This window comes from Pristis pectinata, chromosome 5 (assembly GCF_009764475.1).
Source record: "Pristis pectinata isolate sPriPec2 chromosome 5, sPriPec2.1.pri, whole genome shotgun sequence".
Taxonomy (NCBI): domain Eukaryota; kingdom Metazoa; phylum Chordata; class Chondrichthyes; order Rhinopristiformes; family Pristidae; genus Pristis; species Pristis pectinata.
This window is the reverse complement of record NC_067409.1, coordinates 85,625,702-85,651,740: the sequence shown is the minus strand read 5'-3', so window position 1 is coordinate 85,651,740 and position 26,039 is coordinate 85,625,702. Positions and strand designations below refer to the sequence as shown.

Sequence of the window (26,039 nt, the reverse complement as noted above, 5' to 3'; positions counted from 1 at the left end):
AGGCAGCATCCTGGTAAACCTCAGTTTCACCCCTCTCCAAAGCCTCCACATACTTCCATAATGGGGCAACCAGAAATGAGTGCAATACTCCTGATGGGGCCTAATCGGAGTTTTATAAAGCTGCAACATAACTTCCTGACTCTTCAACTCAATGTCTTGACTAATAAAGGCAAGGGTGTCATACACTTTCTTTACCACCTTATCAACTTGTGCGGCCACTTTCAGGGAGGAATCTTGAAGTACTGAGTGTACTATGTTGCCTGACCTTGATACATTGTTGTACTAGACTATTTTTTAGGATGAGAGGTACTGCCTTCAATGAATAATATTCTGGTTATAGCTCTATCTGTCTCATCGTTTATGCTCGGAGCAACACAAAGAAACACATAGTAACTAGATGTTGTTGGTAGTCTGTGGTAAAACTCGGCAGCTGGCTCTGAATGAATGATAGAATCTAAGAGCATAAAAGGATGCCAATTGGCCCCTCCTGCTTTTGCTGGCTCTTTGAAAGAGCTATCCAATTAGTCCCACTCTCAGACCTATTCCCCATAGCTCTTCAATTTTTTTTCCTTTTCAAGTGCGTATCCAAATGACTTTTGAAAGTTACTAATGAATCTGCTTCAAATGCCCTTTGCACTCTGTAAAATAAAAATGGCCACCTACCAAAAAGAGAAAGAGAGGTTTCACAAACTTGAAACAAATTAAAAGTTTGGTGTAAATTTGTCAGTCCTCTTATTAGTTTGGGATTAATCTGATACAGTATGGGATTTCTTCAATGTGCTACTGAATATATATTTATGAGCAAGATAGTATACATTTTAACAGTGATAGTCAGATCGTATAGCTACAGTGACAGCAAAATGTTCAGTGAGAGCAGCAAAAATTACAGCAGGGCACAAGAATGTAGGCAAGGGTGACATCAAGATGGATAAGTTCAGCAGCAGAGTCAGGGTAGAGGGAAGGGTTGGCAGTAGGTTCATAGCTCCAAGAGTAAAGCAGGTGCATACACTGTCAACATCAGTTCATTACAGACTGCAAATAAGGAGAAAAAGCAGTTTAAATTACAAACACATTAAGAAATAATGGCTCAATTTTCTGTCAAACTGTACTTAGTTTGGCCCAAATCAGATATGTAATTTTAATATAACAAAGGGGACAAGCTGTACAATTTCAAAAATAAAACATAACTTCACCTCAGCCTTTCAACAGAAAAATTTAATTGGCTACCTTTTAAAGTTATTTTTGAGAGAGTGTTGCCCTTTGATCATTTGCTTGAGCAAGGTCCCCATTATCACCTATGATCTAGCAATTGATGGTCTCACAATGGAAACTGCACTCAATGAGTCTTTTAGGACATGCCATCGGTGGAATTTCCGAAACTGGTGGGAACTCCCCCCACTCGTCTCCTTTGTTACAACATATAAATAGCCAAATTCAAAAATGACTCACCATGAGCAATGGCCCCAAAGATCTAATGGCTTGTTTAAAAATAGTTAGGTCTGTATTTGTCATAAAACAATAATTAGCATTCAGTGAAGCAATATCAATTGGCTTCTTGACTCTCAAAAGTGGCAGATTTCAAAGTAGTTTATTTCTGTAAACCTTCACTCTGGTAATTAATTGTATTCAGTTTGAAGATACTATAAGAATATTTGTTTTCTGTAACTTGCTAATAGTAAAATGGACAGTGTAGAGTTGAAAAAATGTGTATGGTTGGTGATTCAGCATTCAGTTTACATAGAACATAGAACTTTACATTACAGTACAGGCCCTTCGGCCCATGATGTTGTGCTGACATTTTATCCTGCTTCGATATCTATCTAACCTTTCCCTCCCACATAGCCCTCCACTTCTCTTTCATTCATGTGGCTATCTCAGAGTCTCTTAAATGTTCCTAATGTATCTGCCCCCACAACCTCTGCTGGCAGTGCGTTCCACGCACCCACCACTCTCTGTGTAAAAAACTTACCTCTGACATCCCCCTTATACCTTCCTCCAATCACCTTAAAATTATGCCCCCTCATGCTAGCCACTTTCGCCCTGGGAAAAAGTCTCTGTCTGTCCACTTGATCTATGCCTATTATCATCTTGTACACCTCTATCAAGTCACCTCTCATCCTCCTTCTCTCCAAAGAGAAAAGCCTAGCTCACTCAACCTATCCTCATAAGACATGTTCTCCAATCCAGGCAGCATCCTGATAAATCTCCTCTGTACCCTCTCTAAAGCTTCCACATCCTTCCTATAATGAGGCGACCAGAACTGAACACAATATTCTAAGTGTGGTCTAATCAGAGTTCTATAGAGCTGCAACATTACCTCATGGCTCTTGAACTCAATACCCCAACTAATGAAGGCTAACACACCACACGTCTTCTTAACAACCCTATCGACCTGTGTGGCAACCTTGAGGGATCTATGGACATGGACCCCAACATCCCTCTGTTCCTCCACACTGCTAAGAGTCCTGCCATTAACCTTGTATTTTGCCTTCAAATTCTATCTCCTGAAGTGTATCACTTCACACTTTTTCGGGTTGAACTCCATCTGCCACTTCTCAGCCCAGGTCTGCACCCTATCAATGTCCTGCTGTAATCTACAGCGACCTTCTACACTATCCACCACACCACCAATTCAGGTCATCTCTGTGCTTTCACTCCTAAAGATTAATGTTTAGAAGTTTGCTTGCAATATAAGAATCAACCTTCAGCCTTCTATTGTATAAGAAGTTTGCCTTGAAAGTGGATTGCACGTCTCTCATTTTGGGCACACATCTTTCAGTGTATAGAGAGAAGCCACAACAGTCTGGCAACTGCTGGCATTGTTGGATAACTTGATTGTCCGATGCAGTAGAGAGCAACAAGCACAGATATATGGTGGAGTCAGAGGTGTCTGTCTGGAATAATAGAACATAGAACAGTACAGCACTGGACAGGCCATTCGGCCCATGATGTTGAGTCAATCTTGATGCCAACTTATACTAAATGTCCTCCTCCTGTGTATTATCCATATCCCTCCATTGCCTTCATATTCATGTGTCTATCTGCAAGCCACTTAAACTCCGCCAAACTACCTGCTTCCACTACTACCCCTGGTAACCTATTCCAATCACCTACCACTCTGCATAAAAAACTTGCCCCTCACATTGCCTTTAAACTTCCCGTCTCTAACCTTAAAACCATGTCCTCTGGTATTTGACATTTCTACCCTGGAGAAAAGATTCTGACTGTCTACCTTATCTATGCCTCCCATAATTTCAAAAACCTCTATCAGGTCTCCCCTCAGCCTCCAACGCTCCAGGGAGAACAACGCAAGTTTGTTCAACCTTTTCTTATAGCTCATATCCTCTAATCCAGACAACATCCTAGTAAACCTTATCTGCACCCTTTCCACAGTCTCCACATCCTTCCTATAATGGGACGACCAGAACTGCACACAATACTCCAAGTGCAGTCTGACTAAAGTTTTATAGAGCTGCAGCATGACTTCCTTACTCTTATACTCAACACCCCTACCAATGAAGGCAAGCATGCCATACGCCTTCTTTACCACCTTATCCACATGCATAGCCACTTTCAGTGAACTATGGACCTGGACCCCAAGATCCCTTTGTACCTCAATGCTATTAAGGGGCCTACCATTAACTGCATACTTTCTCCTTTCATTTGACCTCCCAAAGTGCAATACCTCACACTTGCCCAGATTAAACTCCATCTGCCACTTCTCTGCCCATATGTTTAACTGATCTATATCCCGCTGTATCCTTTGATAGTTCTTAACACTGTCCATAATTCCAACAATCTTGGTGTCATCTGCAAACTTGCTAATCCACCCATCTATGTTTTCATCCAAATCATTGATATCACAAAGAACAGAGGTCCCAGCACCAATCCTTGCAGAACACCACTAGTCACGGACCTCCAGCCAGAATAACAACCTTCCACCCCTTCTCTCTGTCTTCTATGGGCAAACCAGTTCTTAATCCAAACTTGCAATTCACTCTGGATCCCATGCATCTTTATCTTCCTACCATGAGGGACCTTATCAAATGCCTTACTAAGGTCCATGCAGATAACGTCCGCTGCCTTACCCTCATCAAGCGCCTTTGTCACCTCCTCAAAATATCCGATCAAGTTTGTAAGGCATGACCTGCCCCGCACAAAACCATGCTGATTGTCCCTAAGCAGGCCATGCCTTTCCAAATGCGCATAAATCCTATCCCTCAGTATCCTCTCCATTAGCTTCCCTACCACTGACATGAGGCTCACTGGCCTATAGTTACCTGGATTATCCCTATTTCCCTTCTTGAATAAGGGCACAACATTTGCTACTCTCCAGTCCTGCAGGACCTCACCTGTTGCTAGTGAGGACACAAAGATCCTTGTCAAAGCCTCAGCAATCTCCTCACTCGCTTCTTTCAGTATTCTAGGTTATATGCCATCAGCCCCTGAGGATTTATCCACCTTAATCCTTTTCAGAAGACCCAGCACTACCTCCTCCTTAACCTCAAAGTATCCCAGCATGCCCTACTCTGCCTTCAATATCCTCCAAATCCTTCTCAGTAAATATTGACACAAAGTACTCATTTAGCACCCCAGCCAGGTGCTCTGACTCCAAGCACAAATTCCCTCCTTTATCTCTGAGTAAACTTACCCTCTCCTTAGTTATTCTCTTTTTCTTAATATAAGTATGAAATGCTTTAGGATTATCCTTGATCCTGCTTGTCAAGGGCATTTCATGACCCCTTTTAGCCTTCCTAATTGCCTGCGTGTGCACTTTCCTGCTACCTTTATATTCTACAAGGGCCCAGTCCAATTTTAGCTTCCTAAAGCTTATGTATGCCTCCTTTTCCTTTCTGACTAAATTTAGGATCTCTCAGGTCATCCAAGGTTCCCTTACCTTACCATCCTTGTCCTTACTCCTTACCGGAACATGCCGATCCTGAGCTCTGATCAGCTGGTCTTTAAACAACCCCCGCATGTCAGACATGGATTTGTCCGACAGCAGCTTCTCTCAATCAATGCCCCTTAGTTCCTGTCTTATCCTGTTGTAATTTGCCCTCCCTCAATTTAGTACCTTCCCGCAAGATCCGATTTTATCCTTACTCATAACTATAAGGAGTTGTGGTCACTATTCCCCAAATGTTCACCCACTATCAGGTCTGTCACTTAGCCTGGCTCATTTCCCAAAACCAGGTCCAATATGTTTTCTCCTCTAGTTGGATTCTCCACATACTGTTTCAAGAACCCCCCCTTGGATGCACTGAAGAAATCCCACCCCATCTAAACTTCTGGAATTAAGTAAATTTCAATCTGGGGAAGTTACAGTCCCCCACCATGACAACCCTGTTGATTCTACATCTTTCCATAATCTGCTACATACCTGTTCCTCCAATTCTCGGTGGCCATTCAGAGGCCTATAGTATAATCCCATCAGCGTAATTGCACCTATCCTATTTCTGAGCTCCACCCAAATTGCATCTGTGGATGAGCCCTCCAGTGGGTCCTCTCTGAGGACTGCTGTGACATTCTCCCTCATCAGTAGTCCAACCCCTCTACCTCTTTTACTCCCCCATCACATCTAAAGCAACAAAACCCAGGAACTTTGAGCTGCCAGCCCTTTCCCTCACGCATCCAGGTCTCTGTAATGGCACCAACATCATGATTCCATGTACTGATCCAGGTTCTAAATTCATCCTCCTTACCCATAATACTCCTGGAGTTGAAATAAACACATTTCAGCCCGTCAGTCCCACCATGTTTATTAGACTGCCCCCTGCTGTACTTCCTTTCAGTCTTACTTTTCATACCATCTTTCTTGCCCTCAACTCTACCACACCCTGCTGCTGTGGTTCCCATCCCACTGCCACTCTAGTTTTAACCCTCCCGTGTAGCACCAGCAAACCTCCCGGCAAGGATATTGGTTCCTCTCCAGTGCAGATGCAAACCATCTTGTTTGTGCAGGTCCCACCTGCCCTAGAAGAAAGCCCAATGATCCATAAATCTGAAGCCCTCCTTCCTGCATCAGCTCCTTAGCCACATGTTGAACTGCACTATGTATCTATTTCTCACCTTACTAGCACATGGCATGGGTAGTAATCCTGAGATTACAACCCTGGAAGTCCTGCTTTTTAACTTTCTACCTAGCTCCTTAAAATCTCTTTGCAAGACGTCATCCCTGCTCCTGTCTATGTCATTGGTACCTGTATGGACCATGACCTCTGGCTGCTTACCCTCCCCTCTCAGAATGTCCTTTACCCGCTGTGAGACATCCTTGACCCTGGCACCAGGGAGGCAACACACCATCCTGGAGTCTTGATTGCTGCCACAGAAATGCCTATTTGCGCCCTTACTATCGAGTCCCCTGTCACTATTACTCTGCCTGATTTCATCCTTTCCTTCTTTGCCTCAGAGCCGGGCACGGTGCCACTAACATGGCTACTGCTGCTGGCCTCTTAAAGGTCATCCCTCCAACAGTATCCAAAGGGGTATACCTGCTACTGAGGGGAATGGCCACAGGGGGAATCCTGCGCTGTTTGACTACTCCCCTTACTTCTCCTGGTGGTCACCCATCTAGCCGTAGCCTACACCTGAGGTGTGATCACCTCACTGAAACTCTCATCTATGATATCCTCAGCCTTCTGGGTGATCCCGAGTACATCCACCTGCACCTCCAGTTCCTTGACCTGGTCTATCAGGAGCTGCAGCTGGGTGCATTTCCCACAGATATAGTTATCAGGGAGACCGTGAGGTTCCCTGACTTCCCACATCTTGCAAGAGGAGCATTCCATTGCCATTTTGTCTGTACTAAATCAAAGGTCACGGATTAACAGGAAAATAAAAACCTTACCTGTTCTTACCTGCTACTCACCTGTGCCTCCTCACTGAAGTCTCTGAAGACAAAGCCCCAGCTCCCCAATCCTACACTGGCCCTCTCTCACAATAGCCACTCCATAATCCAAAAATTAAGAGTACAGAGTACTTGTACAAACCATTGGTTAGACCGTACTTAAACTATTGTGTACAGTTCCAGTCACCACACTCCAGAAAGGATGTGGTAGCAATAGCGAGAGTGCAGAAGAGATTCACCAGGATGTTGCCTGGAATGGAAGGCTGTAGTTATGAGGAGAGATTGGTTAAACTGGGTTTATTCTCACTGGAGTGGTGCAGACTGAGGGAGACCTTATAGAAGTTTATAAAATTATGGGAGGCATAGATAAAGTGGACAGCCAATATCTTTATCCCAGGGTTACAATGCCTGATACTAGAGGGCATGCATTTAATGCGAGAGGGGGGAAAGTTCAAAGGAGACGTGCGGGGCAATTTTTTACACATAGATTGGTGGGTGCCTGAAATGCACTGCCAGGGGTGGTAGTGGAGGCAGATATTATAGAGGCATTTAAGAGGCTCAGATAGGCACATGAATATGCAGAGAACATGATATAGACCATGTGCAGGCAGAAGGGATTAGTCTAATTAGCCGTCATTAGCTTAATTAATTTGTACTACATCATGGGCAAAGGGCCTGTTCCTGTGCTGTACTGTTCTATGTTCCATGCTGTACTTGGACTTTCATGAGGCCTTTGGTAAAATGCCAAACAGGGGTTGTTGTTAAACACAATTAGAGCAGATGGGATTAGAGTGAAATACTGGCATGGATTAGGAATGGTTAACAGGCAGAAAATAGAGAATAGGAATAAATGCATCATTTTTGGGTGGGGGTCTGTGACTAGCAGAGTGCCGCAGGGGTTGGTGCTGGAACCTAAGATATGCACAATTTATACCAATTAGTGCATGATGAGACCAAGTGTAATATATCCAAGTTTGCTGATGATCCAAATCTAGGTGATAGTGTGGGTTGAGGGAAATAGACAGTGGGTGAGAAAATAGCAAATGGAATATAGTGTGGAAATATGTAAGGCAGAAAAAAATAGAAAGGCAGAATATTTTTGTAAATACTGGGAAATTGAAAGGTATTAGTGTTCAGGTAGATGTGGGTGTCTTTGTACATGAATCACTAGAAGTTATTGTGCTGGTGCAGCAAGCCGTTAGGAAGGGAAATGATATGTTGGCCTTTATTGAAAAAGGATTTAAGTACAAGAGTCAAGACATCTTAACTGCAATTATATGTGGCCCTGGTGAGACCACATTTGAAATATTGTGTACAGGTTTGGTCTTCCTATCTAAGAAAGCATATACTCGTGATAAAGGAAATTCAGTGAAGGTTTACCAGATTGATTTCTGGGATGGGAAATTGATCAATGAAGAGAGATTAAGCAGAATGGTCTATTCGCTCATGAGTTTGGAAGAGTGAAAGTTGATCTTATTGAAACATACAAAATTCTTAAGGGGCTTAACAGGGTATTTGCAAGAATGATGATCTCCCTGGCGGAGGTGCACTCCTTCTCTCGTCAACAGGCAGTGATTGGTGAGGTACTGCAGCGATTGATGCTTTGGCCTCAGCTTTTCACAATCTATATCAACAATTTGGCTGAGGGGATTAAATGTCACATTTCCAAGTTTGCTCACTCTACTAAATAAAATGGGATTGTGAGTACAGAGTGGGATATAAAGAGGTTTCAAGGGTTAATAGATAATCTGAGTGAGGGGGCACAAACATGGCATATGGAATACATTATGTGAAGTTATGGCATGTGCGAAGTTATCCATTTTGATGCAGATGACAGAGAAGTGCAGTATTTGTTAAATGGTGAGAGGTTGAGTATAATTCATGTTTCAAAGGGACATAGGTATGCTTTTACACAAACTACTGAAGGCCAACATGCAGGTTCAGCAAGCAATTAAGAGGACAAATGGTATGTCAGTCTTTATTACGGAGGATTTGAATACTATTGTAATTGTATAAACCTTGATTGGACAGTACAGTTTTCATCTCCTTACCAAAGAAAGGTTCCACTTGCCGTTGAGGGCATGCAGTGAAGATTCAATAAACTGGTTTTATGGATCATGGGTCTACAGTATGAGGACAGACTGAGTAAACCGTAACTGTTTTCTCTAAAGTCTAGAAGAACGAGAAAAGACCCCATCATTGATAGATTTTTGGACATTGGGAGAATGAAGGAAAATTGGAAAACTGCTGAAAAATGGCACTGAGGTAGAATGTCAGCCTTGATCTTGATGAATGGCACAGCAGGCTCAAGGACTTGATCCAGGAGTAGGGGGGACCTACTCCTGTTCCTATTTCTTACATTCTTGTGGAGTCAACCATTTGTCCTGCATTTAGAAAATGTGGAAATATTGCTGAAGGCACATGTCACCCGTGGATAATAACTTGACAAATGGGCTTGATTTTGGAGTGTAGATGACAGAGTTCAAACAGTTTCCCATTCATCCAATAGATTTGCTTTATTGCTGTGGGATGCTTGTTTGACATGAGGTTCAATATTGCAGTGTGAAAAGTTGGGAAGAGGATGGGAGGGAAGGTTCTGCCTTGTTTGGACCTAGTCAGCATAGAAATGTGGTCCTGGGAGAGAATACAGAATGGAAAGATATGCAATATGCAAGAAAAGGAAGGCAATATTGTTGCCGGTGGTAGACTTGATAATGTGTGAGACTGTGAGATGACTAGTACCATGAACTACTCATGAGATATCACTTGGGGGCACAGAGAAAACCCTGAAGGGATATTCATATGCCATCTGAGACTTTTGAGATCTATAACAAGGGATCTTAGGACATGATTGACAAATATATGGTCAAGCTAAAGGCACTGGGAAAAGGATGCAACTCCCAGAATATTTTAGAAAGGGTGCTTTGGGGTTACCAAGCATCATTGTGTACTGCATCTTAATGACTAATCTTGTTTCTGGAGTAGAGACAACAGAGGTTAAACCGTTTCCCCTTCATTCTGCAGATTTACTTCACTGTAGCAGGAAGCTTGTTGGATGTGAAGTGTATCATTGCTGTAAGATTGCAGAGAGGATGGGGGCAATGGCACAGCCTTTTTTGGCCCCAGTCTGCATGGATATTGGGTTTGTGGTGGACCCATTGAGCAGAAACATGTCTTGCTTGCCACCATGTAGCAGAATGGATACAAATTTCTGAGGCCAGCCATTTTTGAGAAAGATTCTCCACAGTGTTTATCTGTTAATGAAGTTAAAAGCTCTTATCAGATCAAGAAACGGCTATGTATTGTGGTTAATACTGCACCTTGCATTGTTCTTGAGTTGTGTATGAAGAATATGTCTGCTGTGCCTCTTGATGGATGGAATTCATGCTGCAATTTGGGGACCAGCTCTTCAGCCACGAGGAGAAAGTTGTTGAGCAGACCCTGGTGATAACTTTACCTGGCAGACCTATGGTACCATATTTGGATTTGTCTCCTTTCTTGAAGACAGAAATGATTACAGTATCTGTGAGCTCCTCTGGAATGTCTTTCTCTTCCCTGATGAGGGAAATGAGGAGGTGAATTTGCTGCAAGCACACTGGGCATCCCCAGGAGTTAATGATATAAAGGGGCTTACAGCACTGTGGTGATTACAGTTATGATAAATCTTATAACCGTGGAACACTTATAATGGGCACGCGCATGCAGCAGTTTATACTGGCAGGGAGGAACCAGTTTCGGACACTGCACTTTGAATCAGCAGTGATACATTGTGTTGGCACAGCACCTGAGGATGGTGCAGAAGCTTTTAGCCCAGTAATAGCATCTTTAGACCAATTCAACTTTGTTCGGTACAAGGCTCACATTTACGTTTGTCTAGGGTCAAAACTGGAGACCAGTTCTCTATGCCCTTAAACTGCAGGTGGAAGAGGAGTAATGTAAAATTGGAACAGAATGGGGTGTCAGTGAAGATCCATTGGTAGTGGTCTCTAAGGAAGATAAAACTGTATGATTATATAGGAACTACAAAGTATCACTAAAGAAAACCACTAATGATGAGTAATATCTGCTGTCCACCTCACATGAATTTTACCTGTGGAACTAGTGGGCTCTCAATGCTTCGGTTTCACCTCCCCCATACCTAAGAGCTGTTGAATGTGGACTCAGAATCAGAGCTACCTCACAATTAATATACACAAAAGGCTGTATGCCACAGCAAGCTACCAAACATAAGAAAGAGAAGCAAGATTAAGTCCCTCTCATATTTCCCACCATTCAGTAAGATCATGGCTTGTTTTTTTACCGCAGCACCACTTCCCTTATTAATTCCATATCTTGTGATTTTTTTTCTTATCAAAAATATATCAATCTCTATCTGAAATGTACCAAGACAGTGCAGCCCTGTCAGATGGAGAATTTCGAAGCTTCACTACTGCTATGTGAAGAAGTTTCTTCTCATCCCAACCCCTTATTCTGAGACTGTGACCCCTAGATTTCCACTCTTTGCTTTCTGCCCGATAATCCAATTCACAATCAATGTCAGTATATTATCCCCATTTCTCTGTATTCTCACTTTCCTAATCAGCCTCCTTTGTCAGACTGTACCTTCTCCACTTATACCTTTCAAGCTCCCCAAACAAGTCTGCCTGCCTGCTATTGTCACTGGTCTACGTGGAGAATGCTATTCTCTATTTCCCTCATCTCAAACCCAACACCAATGTAGTTTCTGTGTGTTCCTGCAAGCATAAGCAACTAAACAGAGATAGAACTATAAACAGAGCATCCACATTGAGAGCAGTAACTGTCAACTAGATAGCAGTATCTGGTACAGCAATGAATCAAAATCATACTCAATAGTACATTTGGTTCTTTGTTACATTTGTGTCTTACGCTTATCTTTAATACACAAACTGTTTTTATATTCAGTTCTGAACCTTGAAAAGGCTGCAGGAGAACTCACCTGCTTGAGTTGTTCCCGAATGATTGAATCTCTGGAGACATAATTAACTCTGACATAATCCAACAGTGCAGTTAGTCTTAAACAAAATGCCTTCTGGACAATATTATTCTATGCTTCTGCATCCATGCATTCTTCTCTTTCTGCATATTAATAATACTTCATAACTGCATGCCATTCTGTCACTAGCCTGCACATAAAATATGTGATTTCGTTACATTTGTGGAAAAATTATAAGTATTTATCAGCAAAGTCCAGGAAAGTATTATCGTCAGACAATGAAAAACCTGCCAGAACTTTGAAGTTATCTAGGGACTTTGTTTTTCTCTTCAATAATATTTTGCCATTCATTTTTGAAGATGGAGATTTAAACAATTACTTCCATCAGACTCTTAAACTAATTTGATGAGGTGTGAATGCCTGGTTCTAAGATTCTCAGGCAGCTGTTGCTGTGATTTTCTATTGTACTAAGTATCCAAAGCCATTAGATCTATGTCTAGAATGACAATGTCTGAAGAATCTAAGTTATTTATTCTACAACAATTAACAAGACCTTCCTCTGCTTTTATTTTAACTTTCCCACCCTTGCCCACTGGTTACAAATGAATGGGTGGGGATTCTGTTTCAGACCAAATGTCAGCCCATTTTATTGCTGTTATCTAGGACCTCCAGATGAAGCTGGTGATAGAACAGGATGCACCAAATCTTCTTATGGAGGAAAAGCAGCATGCATTAAACTTTCCCACCTCCATGTTGTCCAGATTCCTTATTTGATGAAGGCTTTGGTCTCGACCAAGGTATTCTGTAAAATATGAACTCAGTGTCTTTGGGATCTTTAAAGTTGTAATCCTATCCCCCACCAACCTGTCTAATGGTGTTGTAACAGACGTTTTACTGCAACACTACCAGGAATTTCATTAGTGGCACTTGCTCCCAATTGCCGGCAGAAATTGCAATGGAAGACAGGAAAAAATAATAAACTGCTCTGATTTTCCTGTGTGACTATAGCTATTTAAGGAACTTGAAAAGTTTGAGAGGTGGAGGTTCAAGAGATGGGCATTCCTTATTAATAAATTTGATTCAGAAAGTACTGTGATCCCTGACCCTTTTTAGGAAGAATGAAAAGAAGGGGCTGTCCATTGCCTATAATCATGGATGTCAACCCTTTTTTCAGATTTGGGGAACAAAATAAAAACACACTCAGGGTGTAAGCATTCTGCTTGGGAGGAAGCGTCAGTCATGCATCCCTTGATATACTAGTAGGAAGAGAGGGCAGGACATCACTAGAGTTATCCAAATATGCTGCCCAAGCCTCAGGAAAATAATTCCAAGTTTATCTTCTTTCATGACCATCCAAAAAAATTTGTTGGGCCTTCAATGGTCCTTTCTTTTCTCTATTTATCTTCTTCTCCTTCCCCTTTTCTGCCCCACTCCACCTTTTCCCCTCTTCCACCTCTTTTGTTTTCTCTTTCTCCCTCTCTTCTGTCCTCCCTTTCTTCCCTTCTTCCTCTTGCCTTTCTTTCTCTGCCTCTTCTTCTTCTATCCACCATCTCCCATACATCTATTTCCTTCTCCATCTCTCTCTCTTCTCTCTCCCCCTATACCCCTTTAAATTATGGTTTTCCTTCCTCTCTCTCCCTTTCTCTTTCTCGGTCCCTCTCTCTCTCTCTTCCTCCTTTTTCATCCCCTTTCACTCTTCTTTTTCCCACAGTCATTAAGCCAGGTTAATTATACAATTGAATCACAATTACTTATCACCCATAGTAACAGCAAAATGCTCATGTAGTGGCTGTCTAGATCAGTGGTTTTCAAAGTGAGGGTCACAACCCTTGGGTGGGTCATGGTAGGTTAAAAAACAAGTTGCAAAATGGACCGGACAAGTGTCAGTTCTATGGGACCCAAGGAGAGTAGATAACATTTAGGAATGCTCAGGAAGCATGGTGGGAGCATGGGTCTGCAGACTGGAGAACCGTACGACCTTCCTCCACCCTAGTTACTCTGAACCTGCCTGTAGTAGCTGCATGTAACTGTGAAATTTTCATGAAATATCATTTCCTTTTGACACTGAATTTTAAGGTTTAACCAAAGTGTTTTGACTGCACCTACAATTAGATTTATAGTTAGCTAGTTATTATAATATGGCTTTGCGTGAACAATTTGATTAAAGTGGGTCACTTGAAATGAAGTTTGAAAACCACTATGATCAAGAAGACTCTCAAGATCAACTTGCTTAATCTGGATTACTCAAAGCAGACAGCACAAAGAAATACACTTTTTGGAGGGTAATAGTGAGTTTAAGGGTAAGTTACTGATTGTAAATGAAGAAGGGTAAAAGGAGGAAAATACCAATGAGAACTCCCTACTGTTGCTAGGTTAAGCACAGGTACTTGGAGTGCTGACCATGTTTTCATCACCACATATGAAGCTGAAGTATGCTATTAACAATACCAGCTAATCAAGTTACTTTGTCAACTTCTCTCAAGACATTGCAAGCTTGAATAAAGTGGCTGTGGAACTTCCGACATGACATATCAATAATGCATAAAAGTTTATGTGAGTGTAATTGTATTGAACAAAGTACATGGGGGTTCCTAAAACAAACTCACTGCAGCCATATATTCTTGAAATATTATCAGTAACAAAATAATCCATACCTTCTGGCTTCACCATGTAATCTTTTGAAGCAGTTTAGTCTAGGTTCCCAAAGATCTATGGTCATGGCAAATGAGGACTTAGTTACAATATGTGAATTGTGGATCTGAAGCCTCCACAAACCCCTTGCTGGCATCAGATTCTGAGGAGAAAGGAGAAGCTACAGCTAGCATGCAGCTTCTGAAGCAGGATGGAACAGTTCTGGATCACAACAGGAACATCAGGTTCCTATTACTTCAATCCACACAGAGAGTGGGATCCCCAACAGGTCTAGATTAAATGGAGATGTACAAAATTATGACTGGTTTAGAAAAGGTAAATAGGGAGAAATTGTTCCTATTAGTTAATGTTTCAAGGACCAAGCAACGCAGACTTAACTCTGAAACCTACTGCCTGTAATGATGGTGAAAGCAGTCAATCAAGGCATTCAAAAGGAAATTGGATAGGCATTTGAGGGGAAATAATTTGCAGGGCTATGGAGAATATCAGGAGAAATGGGACTAAATAAATTGATCTTCAGGGAGCTGACATGAACACGATAAGCTGAATGGCCTGCTTCAGTACCATTACAATTCTATGGTTCAAGGGACCTGTTAGTAAGCCACTATTACCACCCCTTCAATTAAAGGAAAATCACAGGTTAAGTGCCTCTATATGTAACAAATCCAGTTGATGCAGAGTACTTAACAATGACAATATTCAGAAATTACATATAAGCTCTCACTAAGATAAAAGAAATGTTAAGCACACTGGATATTGTACTAATCTCTTATTTGTGTTTATGAGAAACAGGTAGGGGATGATTGTTGAAGAAGTGACGACTAAATTTCAGCACGGTGTAATCACAGCTGGGGACTATGCTCCAAGTAACTGTGGGTTGGACAGAGTTGTGAAACTGTGGCCATGATTCTCGAATCCATAATCCAGAGTTAGAATGCTACACCCCCAATTTTCTAATCCATAATCTAGATCTGGAAAGGTGTAGTCCCAATTCTCCAATTCATAATTTGGGATCTGAAATACAGTGGCCTTTATTCTCCAAAGCAGATTCAAAATCTAAACTACTTCAGGCCTAATCTGCAAACCAAAATCCACTGCAATGCCCCCAGAGGGAGTGCAGGATCAGTCAATTTGTTGAATACAGCACAGTTTTCTTGTCAGACTGTGCCCACAGTGTACAACATGCCTAGCCTCAAATGAATAAACTGTAAGACATCACTAACCTCTAGAGTCCTTGGCAGAATCATTTGAGAATTTAAGGTGAATGGGCAAGGTAGTATGAGATTGTAATATATCATACACGTGCTTTATTTTACAATCAAGAAGGAAAATAAGTGTTTACACTGAGCACTAAACATTACTGGATAAAGCAATTAGCATAGTGATTATTAACAGGAAACATATAATACTGATATTCTGTTGTACTCTTTATAATTTCAGGCTCTTCACATTGTAGTGAACATTCTCCTATATCGTCACCAGTTGCTAATCACAGTTCTCCTGCTGGGACACCCAAACGGACTCCAGGAACAATAATAGTTCCACCTGGATCCCAAAGAGTGGCAAATACTCCACCTGTGGTTACTATTGCTCCAACGCAAACTATCAATGGGCTTTGGCGAGGTGATGTTCGACAGGTAAGAGGAAGAAGCTTGATATAATTATTGCATCCAATGCTGCTCAGGGATTTAAATCGTTTTTGCTTAGTAGTACAATGTTTATGAATTTATCACCACATTGTGATGAAAAACATTGAGCCAAGAATAACAGTGATACATTGATTGAATTTATAGAGTTAGCATTGTATTCCCTCTGTACTTATATTAGATTAGACATTAACCAATTTTAAATACGCTACTTAATGCCTTGTTTAATTTGAAGTTCAAGCCTGAAGAGTATAATACCATTTTTGATTATGGCCAAGTGCTGATTACTGGCATTTTATTGAAATAAAACCTATCTCTATTTGGGTTAAATTGAACTATATGGAGGTGAATTTTTGTTTTAATTTTAACGGTGAAAAAATCAAAGGCTCAGAAATTACTGGCCAGAGTTAACAACCTGTAACACATGGCATTTGCAGTGTCAAAGCCTTGCCTGAATTGCAGGTAGGTCCGTCTTTATTCCTTAATTCTTGGTTAGCCATATTTAAAGCTCTGGATGTTCAGAAAGAGTCATTTTCAGTACTGTTGTTTCATGCATGACTAAATTTTGAATTTGAACACAAAAATTGCCAAGCAAGTATTTACAGATTAATGGAAATTTTGATTTATGGCTGGGATTTTCATCTGGGAGGGAACTAATAGTGGCTTGGATTTGACTGAGACCTTAATCATAAAGGTTTCCTCTTTGGGATTCTTCTCCCATCTTTATATCTGTGGCTACCCTTGCATTACAGCATTGTTAGGCTCAATGCCATACATGTCAAGTTAACTACTGACCAACATTTGTTGGTTAAGGTTGTAAGAGGTCCATGATGGATGGAGATCACACTTGAAGTTTTTAAAGCTACAAGGGAAAAGAGGCTAAAAGAGGGAGTTTCATTGAATCATAACTGTAAGGAGAATGGATACACCAAAGGCCAGGACCAGAACAAGATGTCTGGGAAGAGGATTAGCAAGATAAAGCTCCATGGGAAATTTTTAAATGGAAAAGTTAGTGGTGAAATTTAAATGCTAAAACAAAACTTTCACTTTTAATGTATGGAGGAACAGAAAATCAAAGAAGGTGAACAAGGAGGAGTGATTTAGGAATGGGAATTTGAATGGGCCATTCATATGAACAGCAAGAAAAGAAACATACACAAATTAGAAATATATGCAATTAACTTTCACCTATATAATTAAGAAAAAAACTTGTATATATTATCAACTTTCCATATGGTGTCTTTCACATACCCAGAATATCCCAAAGTACTTCACAGTCAGTGATAGACCTTCAAAGTGTAGTCAGGTTGTAACATTGGGAAACACACCAATGTAAGGTCCCAAAAGTAGCAATACTGAGTAGATAATCTAATTTAATAATATTGATTGAGGGATGAATGTTGTTCAAGATGCTAGAAAGTGTCCCTTAGGAACATGAACATAGTCTCATTTTCAACACCTCATCTAAACACAACATTTCTAAAAGAGCAACACTCGTGTAATATTGCATGAAGTTTTAACATAGGAAATATCCTCAGTTCACTGGTGAGGTTTGAACCTTGGACTTATATGCAAGTGTGCAAGCACTGTGCCAAAACTAAGACATAACATTTCCATTAACTTTATAAAATACAAGATTTTTTTTCCTTCCATCTATCTTAAATGAGTTCTCTTCTCGTTTTCTTCCTCTATCTGTAGTGAGTAGCTCACAACATTTAGCCTCAAAATGCGTCAGGACATACTGAGGTGTGATCTATCTGTTAGCATGATATATGATTTTCTAAATAGACTAATGCACTGTAGTGAAATGTGGTACATTTAAAATGATGTTGCTAACACCCATTGAGGTTTCCCATTAAATTAGCTGTGTGCTGCACTCATGTATCTTGATGGGGTCAGACACCAGAAGACCCACTGGTTTTTTAGTTAATGTGTATACAAGGCTTACAGAACTCTGCCTCCAAAGTTGAAATAGCCATTAAGGCATGAGAATTTATACATTGGGCCAAAATTATCTGTGCACAATTAATTTCTTTCAGACTGGAAGTGATGTAAATTAGAGATACAAACAGGACCATTTAAGATCTGTGCAAAAGAATCAAGCAATTGTATGTTGCCTCATATAATTACATAGAAATATTGTTAGTTAACAGCACAGCATTTGAACTAAGTAGGGTTGTTTAGAATAGTAATGTCAATATTAGTTCAGAAACAAAGAGTGAAACAAAGAGGCAAGTCTAAAGATTAGGCTAAAATTGAAAGAACAATGCAGAAAAAAACTTCATTTGCAACTATTAAAATCTGAAATAATGGAAACCATAACATGTAAATGTTAATTTTCTGTGTCATGTGTGTTGTTTGGCAACTACTAGGATGTTTCATGTCATTACACACATGGAAATAGAAAAGCTCTGACCTTCTGTGGTGAGATTAGTCATTCATTCACAGAATGTGAGTAATTCTGGCAATGTCAGAAGTTATTGCTTGGTTTTTGGAAGGTGGTGGGATGTTGTAGTCCTTGTGGGGAAGATGCTTCCATAATTCTTTGAGATGAGGTTTTCACTCCATGGAGATTTAAGGAAGTATTATTTCTAAGTCAGGACGTTATGTGACTTGGTGTGGCTGCCTCCACTGAGCCTGCTGTCTTTGTCACAAGTTTGGGAGGTGCTATCAAAAAACTTCTGATTCACAAGATCACGGTGCTTTGTAGAAAATGCACAGTATATTTGAGGAATCTCTGCTGCCATTGAACTGTGTACTGCTAGTGGTGCAATGAATGAGTATTTAGAGTGATTGCATGATGTCCCAGTCAAGTCAGCTACTTTGCTGTGGTTGGTGTTGAACTCCTTAAGGACCGTGCTGATAGAGGAAATTCAAACCATTCAATATATATATCTGAATAGCCAGGTAATTAAATGCATCCTCCTTCTTCTACAGCAACTTCCAGATTTTAGCATTTAACTGGACAACTGTCCTCACCCAGAGATCTCTAATTTGTCTAGTAATGGTGGAAACAATTAGCTTACTGTTTGTCATAAACATCACAGTCAAAAATGTCAAAACTAGTTAAAAAGGAAAATGATGGATAATTATCTTAGTCTGAACATTACTGAAGCTAAAAGTTTTTCAACATTCATTAACCTGCAAATTTTCTTCATCAAAGTAATTAACTTTTAGTTGACCAAAAGGTAAGAATAAAGAATAAAAAACTATGCCAAACAATTTCCAATCACCTGGAACCAGTTTTCCTCTTGTTTTCTTAAATGTTGAGGGCATTTCACTAAAAAAATAACAAACTTACGAAAGACTTGCCACCAACTAACATTAAGAAATGAAAAAGCATATAATCTAACAATTATTCCTGTACGTAAAGTTGGCATGAGAATTGAGAGTGAGTAAACAAAATGGATAAACGAACTCTGCATCAGAATAAGCAGGATACCTGAGCCTATGATTGACAGTTTGTTCTCCACCACCTGATACCTCATTTTTTCTCCTATGTTTTCTCTCTGTCTCTCTTTCTTTATTATTACAGCTGTGATCTTTTTTCCTGAAACTAGGAATCATATCAATATTCTACCTTAAGATCCCTCAAGTTTCACTTCCTCCCAAATCGACATGAGATTCAGACCCCTAGTTATTGTTATTTGGTAATGCACATTTGCATTCCTGGTCTTTTCAATGTTGGTGTTGCCCTGCAGTATACACATTATCTCTCCACCCAGGTTTTCAATTGCAATAGCAGTGTGATCACATAACAGCAAACTAGCAGTGTGTATGTGAATAGAAATATGAATGGAGATAAAAGAAAGGAGTGACATCTTAATAGGAAACCTGTTTATCTGTTTATGTGTCTATAGCTTATCCCTATGGATCATGACTGACAGTTCCTCATTTACGTAGCTTTTATGAACCTATAATAGTTACATTCCCAGAGCATTTTTCAGAAATGTAATAATTGGCTAGGAAAAATTCCACAAAAGTAAAATTAATCATGAGAGACCACATTTTTTTGGTGGTTTTGTGAAAAGGAACCTAATTAAGGGAAGCTGTCTTCTTCCCCAGTGAAGCACTTGCTGATTCAATAACAAGCTGCCTTTAATTAACCAGGGATAAGTCAGATTTTCTCTGATGGTTTGCTTTCAGTTACAACCTGCTACCATCAGCTAAGCCAGTTAACTGTGGAAATTTCTGTGATTTCCCAGATCAGTTAATTGATTACAACCAGGACTAAGATGGCTGCTTTATCTTCTCTGTTTCTAATGTTGCAGAATATACCTTTTAAGACTATTAACAAAACACCAAATGGCATAGAAAGTGCACGTGTGGCATTTGTATTTAGTCCTGGGTCCTTTAAACACAGATGGAACATCCTACAATTTTGTCATGTTTCTTCTTCTTTCTTGTCTCAATTTGTTTCCACTTGAATACCAGAACCCATAAACGTAGCATATTTTATTGAATAGTGCCTTATTCCCCAAATTGCCAATCATCTTTTGTCCTCTCATCCCTGAATGTCACTGATCTTCCAGCTTCCTCTATGTCTCTTCACTTTCATTCTTTTGCTTCTCTGAATTGCCTGGCAACTCAAAATTTCTTACAAACATCTTCAGTGAATCTCATGGTTCCTTTCTTTCTCCCAACATATTTTCTCTTGTATGTGGATAGTGGGGGTACAGAAATTGCATATCAGTTATCAAAAACTTTTCATGTCAACCCTGCATACACCCCCACTTCTTATAGCTCTGTAAAGAGATGAGCATTAATTTGTTATATTGAGCAGTGAGGATGTGTTCTATCAGATAAATGCAATCCCTTTTCACATGTCAAACCATCCCTCTGGGAATGGGAAGTGAATCAATCTAATGAATCTATGATGTGCTGACTCCAAGGAAGCTTTATCCTTCTTTCTTGTGTAAATGCTGCAGGTCTTCCTCACTCTTATACTCAAATCCTTTTGCAGTAAAAGTCAATATGCATTAGCTTTACCAAATTCTTACTTTGCTGCATGTTATTGTTCTATGTTTTGTATCTGAATGCCAATGTTTAATAATTTTTCACTATTTAAGATATTGTTTTTCTACTTACCTTCCAAAGTAAATAACATCACATGTCCCTATTTTATATAGCTTCATATCTGGAAAATGTGATGTTATTTACTTTGGAAAACCTTGATTTCAGTATTTGTGCAAGGATGATGTTAGGCTAACTGCCCTGTTCTCGCTTTACTTACTCTCTCTCTCCCTCTCTTTCTTTTTTCTTGAATAGCAATGTCACATTTGCTACATTCCAATCTACTGCAATGTTCCAGAATGTAAGGAAAATCAAACCCAATGCATTTATTACCAGAACCCTAATATAGGCTACCACATCCAGGAGATTTATTCACTTTTGCTCTCCTTAATTTCACAGTACTGTTACTGTACGGTCATTGAGCCATAGTATTGTATGAATCATGGAGTTGTACAGCACAGAAACAGGCCCTTCAAACCACCACATCTATCCCAATCATCATGCCTATCTGTTTTAATATCACTTGCCTGCATTAATTCCATATCCCCCTATGCCTTGCTCATTTAAGTACCTATCCAGATGCCTCTAAAATGTTGTTACTGTTCCTGTCTCCAGCACCTCATCTGGCAACTCATTCCAGATATCAGCTACTCTTTCTGCGTCATTCATCTGCCTTTCCCTTGTCTGCTTTCCCAGTTGATCTATATCCTGTAATAACCTTGGACAACCTTCTTCACTGTCCACTATACCACCAATTTTGTTGTCATCTGCAAACTTACTATTTGTGCCACCTACATTCCCATCCAAATCATTACTATGTCTGACAAACAACAGAGGACCCAGCACTGATCCCTGTGGCACACCACTGATGTCTCCAATCTGAAAACCAACCCTCCACTACCATCCTCTGCCTCCTACCACCAAGCTAATTGTGTATCCAATTGGCTAGCTCACCCTGGATTCCATGTATTCTAACCATCCAGGCCACCCTACCATGTGGGACCTGATATCTGATACTGATCTCAATTACTGTAAGTTCCACACTCTTATTGAACCCAGTCATCTGCACTGTTTCTGGTATGTTTTTGTGGCGCCTACTGTGAAGGCAGATATATAACATTTATTTAACAACTCAGCAACTTCATTATTCTCCATTATGATTTATCCCTGCTGCCTCTAAGGAAGCCATGTTTATAATCATTACTTTTCAACTCTTACTACTGCCAAAAATTTACAACTCTTTCCTGCCCTCTCCTCATACCCCTTGACTCTCTTGCAATTCAAATGTCTTGTCAGCCTCTGCCTTGAATATATTCAGTGATGTTGCCTCCACAGCTCTCTGGGATAAAAAGTTCCAAATTGTCACCATCCTCTGAGAGACTAAATTCCTCCTTCTCCTCGGAATTGTGGATAACTCCTTACTCTGAAACAATGCCACCAAGTTCTGGATATTTCAACTGGAGGAAACATTCTCTCATTATCCATCTAATCAATCCCCCTCAGAATCTAGCATGTTTGAATAAGTTCAACTCTCATTCTTCTAATTAGCGTAGACCCAACCTGCTCAACGTTTCTTGATATGTCATCCTCATTACCCCAGGAATCAACCAAGTGCATCCTGTCTGCACTGCCTCAAATACAAGTACATCCTTCTCTAAATATGGACACCAAAACCGTGCAGTCTCTCCAGCACCCTGCAAAGTTGCATTAAAACTTCCATACTTTTATACTCCATACTCCTTGCAATAAAAACTTACATTTCATTGGTTCCCTTTTGCTAGCTGTGCCTGCATGCCACCCATTTGTGCTTCATGTACTTGGACCCCCAGATCGTTTTGTACCACAACATTTTCCGGTCTCACTCCATTTAAATAATAATTTGATTTTTTTCATTCTTTCTACCACAGTGGGTAACCTCACATTTTCCCACAGCATACTCCCATCTGCCAACTTCATGCCCTCTCACTGAACCCACAACCTTTGAATGAATAAGAAATTCTCTCCAGTTTTCATTACTTGGTCAATCCAATGTAGATAAAACCCAATTGAGGTTTTAAAAATTATAGGTGGTTGGACATGGTGGAAAATGTTTCTGCCAGTGGAACAATGCAAAACTGTGGCCCATAAATAGATAAAAATTTACCAGTAAATTCAGTAGGGATATAAGGCGAAACGTCTTCATTGAGGGATTGCGAAGTAGAACTCGCCATCAACTGAAATGATTGAGGCAGATAGCTTAGATGCTTTCTGAACTCTCATATGAGATAGAAAAGAATATAAGGATAAGCTGAAAGGCTGTGATGAATAAGAGGGTGTGGTAGAACAGCAGCACAAGCTAGTTTGGCTGAATGATCTGCTTCTGTGATATGCATTCTATGTTATCACCACCACATTATGATACCCAGGCAAGATGAATCTCCCAGCAGATGAGAAACTAATTGCAATGTTCTTGATAAAGGCTGAGTTTGATTCCCATTCACTTTAAATAGAGACCAGTCTAAATATTATTGTCCTTGATGCTGGCCAATAAAGTACACAGAATGATAGAAATTAAGCCAACACCTCATTAAGCTAATAGGATAAAAGTCAATATGGAAAAGCTCACTCAACGCAATTGGAGGCAAACCAGAAAACTAGCCAAAGTAAAAAGATTTGAATCTTAAGGTACAATACCAGGGGAGTGAATATTAATGGAATGCAATGTATTTTTAACCAACCCCACCAGATTTACTGGATTAATTGAGAGTAAAGGTTTTACTTCCTGCAATTCAGGTTTGACTTTCTTCAGTGTATTGATAACTAGGTCTCCAGAGATAGTAAAGATTGGAGACTCATTCTGGAGAGATCATATCTGATGGGGAAAACTTTAAAAATCAAACATTTCATGCTGCACCTGCTCTTGAACATCTACAAATAAAAATATGCAGATCCTCAAACAAGATATTAGACAGAGGAACTGGAGACATCAGAGCTAAAATAACACTGAAACCTCCACACCGCCAGTAACAGCTAACGACGCTTATAGATTGAAATCATGAATAGGGACTAGCCTACTCAGTCAAACAGTGATGTGTGGGTGTTAACTTTAGTTACCATTGATAGGCCAATGGTTTTCGCAGGTGGCTATGGCATTTGAATCGTGAGACATCCTCTCTTGGACCCCTGGACAATGTGGAATATCTTTTGAAGATATGTAGAAATTGCACATTGTCTGTATAATTTATGAGGCTAACCATATCTGGGGGAATTAAATAATATATTATGGGTTCTAGTGTAATTTCAGAGTACAAAATCTAGGGTGACGATTTAATACAGAGCTTAAGAAGTGTTACAGTATCAGAGGTACAATCTTTCAAAAAAGATATTAAACCATCTGCCATCTCAGATCAATGTAAAATATCCCATTTCACAATTTTAAAGACTAATAGGTGGAATTTTCCTAACCAATATGTATAGTCCAACCACCTAACACTAAAACAAATTTTTGGCTACATTCTTTGTTGCTGTCTTTGGGACTTAGCTGCATACAAGGTGGCTGCCATTTTTCCAACATTACAGCAGTGACTTCATTTAAAAAGTAATTATTTGACTGTAGAATATTTTGGGACAGATTAAGTTTGTAAAAGCCACCAACTAGATGTGTTTTTTTCTCCATTTCATATACGTATATAGTATCTCTTCCTCTATTTGGAAAATAATTTATCACTAGGCATTGTGTGAACCATCTGCTCCAAAGCAAAGGGCACCGTCAGAAGCTGAACGCAGCAGATAAGTTATAGAAGCGCCATGATAGTGGTTTAAACACAGAATTGTGAGATAAAATAGGTCAGGTGTGGTTCCCAGCAGGAGCTGCAGGAAAAACTCCTAACTGCTGCATGCTTGCCATGCTGATTGCTGGAAAGAGTGCCAGACCTTTATGGTGTTCAATCCATGGCAGACATAGAATATCTGCATAAAATACAGCCACTGAGTTGAGGGAAAATGCGTGGAAGGCTGGAACAGAATTTATGTGTGTGTGTGTGTGGGGGGGGGGGGGGGGGCACCCTGTGCACAATTGTCTGTCCTCTTCAAACATCAAGGCCCATGCCACAATTGGCCAAACTATGCTGCAAAGTGCAGGATGATCAGTAGAGCAAAGGTCATAGTGATGGAACAACTAATGATGAACTTCTAAATAACCTGAACATTGAAAACTGAGGCTGATTGATGGTGTGTGCAGGATATTGATGTCAGAATAAACTCTCTTTAATTAATACCTATTGTGAATCTTGGGACAATGATTCTAAGGTTTTTTATGTGGATGTGAAATGAATGTCATAGGTTGCACCCAAATGCTCAGTTTATACTGATAAAGTTGGGCAGAGAAATGGTAGATGGAATTTGATTCTGAAAGTGTGAGATGATACATTTTGGGATGCCTAATAAGGGTAGGACATAAACAACAAAGCATAAGTCCCAAGGGAGAACAGGGAGTCTTTGCTGTACAAGTACAAATATCCCTGAAGGTGGCAGCACAGATGGATAAAGTATTAAAGAAGGCATTTGGGAATACTTGGGATACTTGCCTTCATTATCCAGTGCATAGAATACAAGAGTGTTATCTATGTGGAATGAGCTGCCAGAGGAAGTGGATGAGTCAGGTACAATAACAACTTTTAAAAGACAGTTGGACAGGTACATGGATTGGAAAAGTTTAGAAGGTTATGGGCCAAATGCTGGCAAATGGAACTAGCTTGGATGGGATATCTTGGTCGGCATAGACCAGTTGGGCCAAAGAGCCTGTTTCCACGCTGTATAGCTCTACGACAAGAATATGGAAGTCTTGGTACAACGTTATAAAATATTGGTTTGGTCACAGCTGAAGTATTGTGTGCAGTTCTGGTCACCAAACTCCAGAAAGAATGAAATTGCACTGAAAAATGTGCAG

The 26,039-nt window shown here is 40.2% G+C and overlaps 1 protein-coding gene across 4 annotated transcripts in view; it reads left to right on the top strand.

The window, feature by feature from the left end:
• Nucleotides 1-26,039, top strand: part of LOC127570639 (genetic suppressor element 1-like) — a 208,979-nt gene that overhangs the window by 125,057 nt on the left and 57,883 nt on the right. For all 4 annotated transcript variants that reach the window (XM_052016382.1, XM_052016385.1, XM_052016384.1 and 1 more), the window contains one exon: nt 15,894-16,090. In XM_052016382.1, the coding sequence (XP_051872342.1) occupies nt 15,894-16,090 (197 nt within the window). The remainder of the gene's footprint in view (nt 1-15,893; nt 16,091-26,039) is intronic.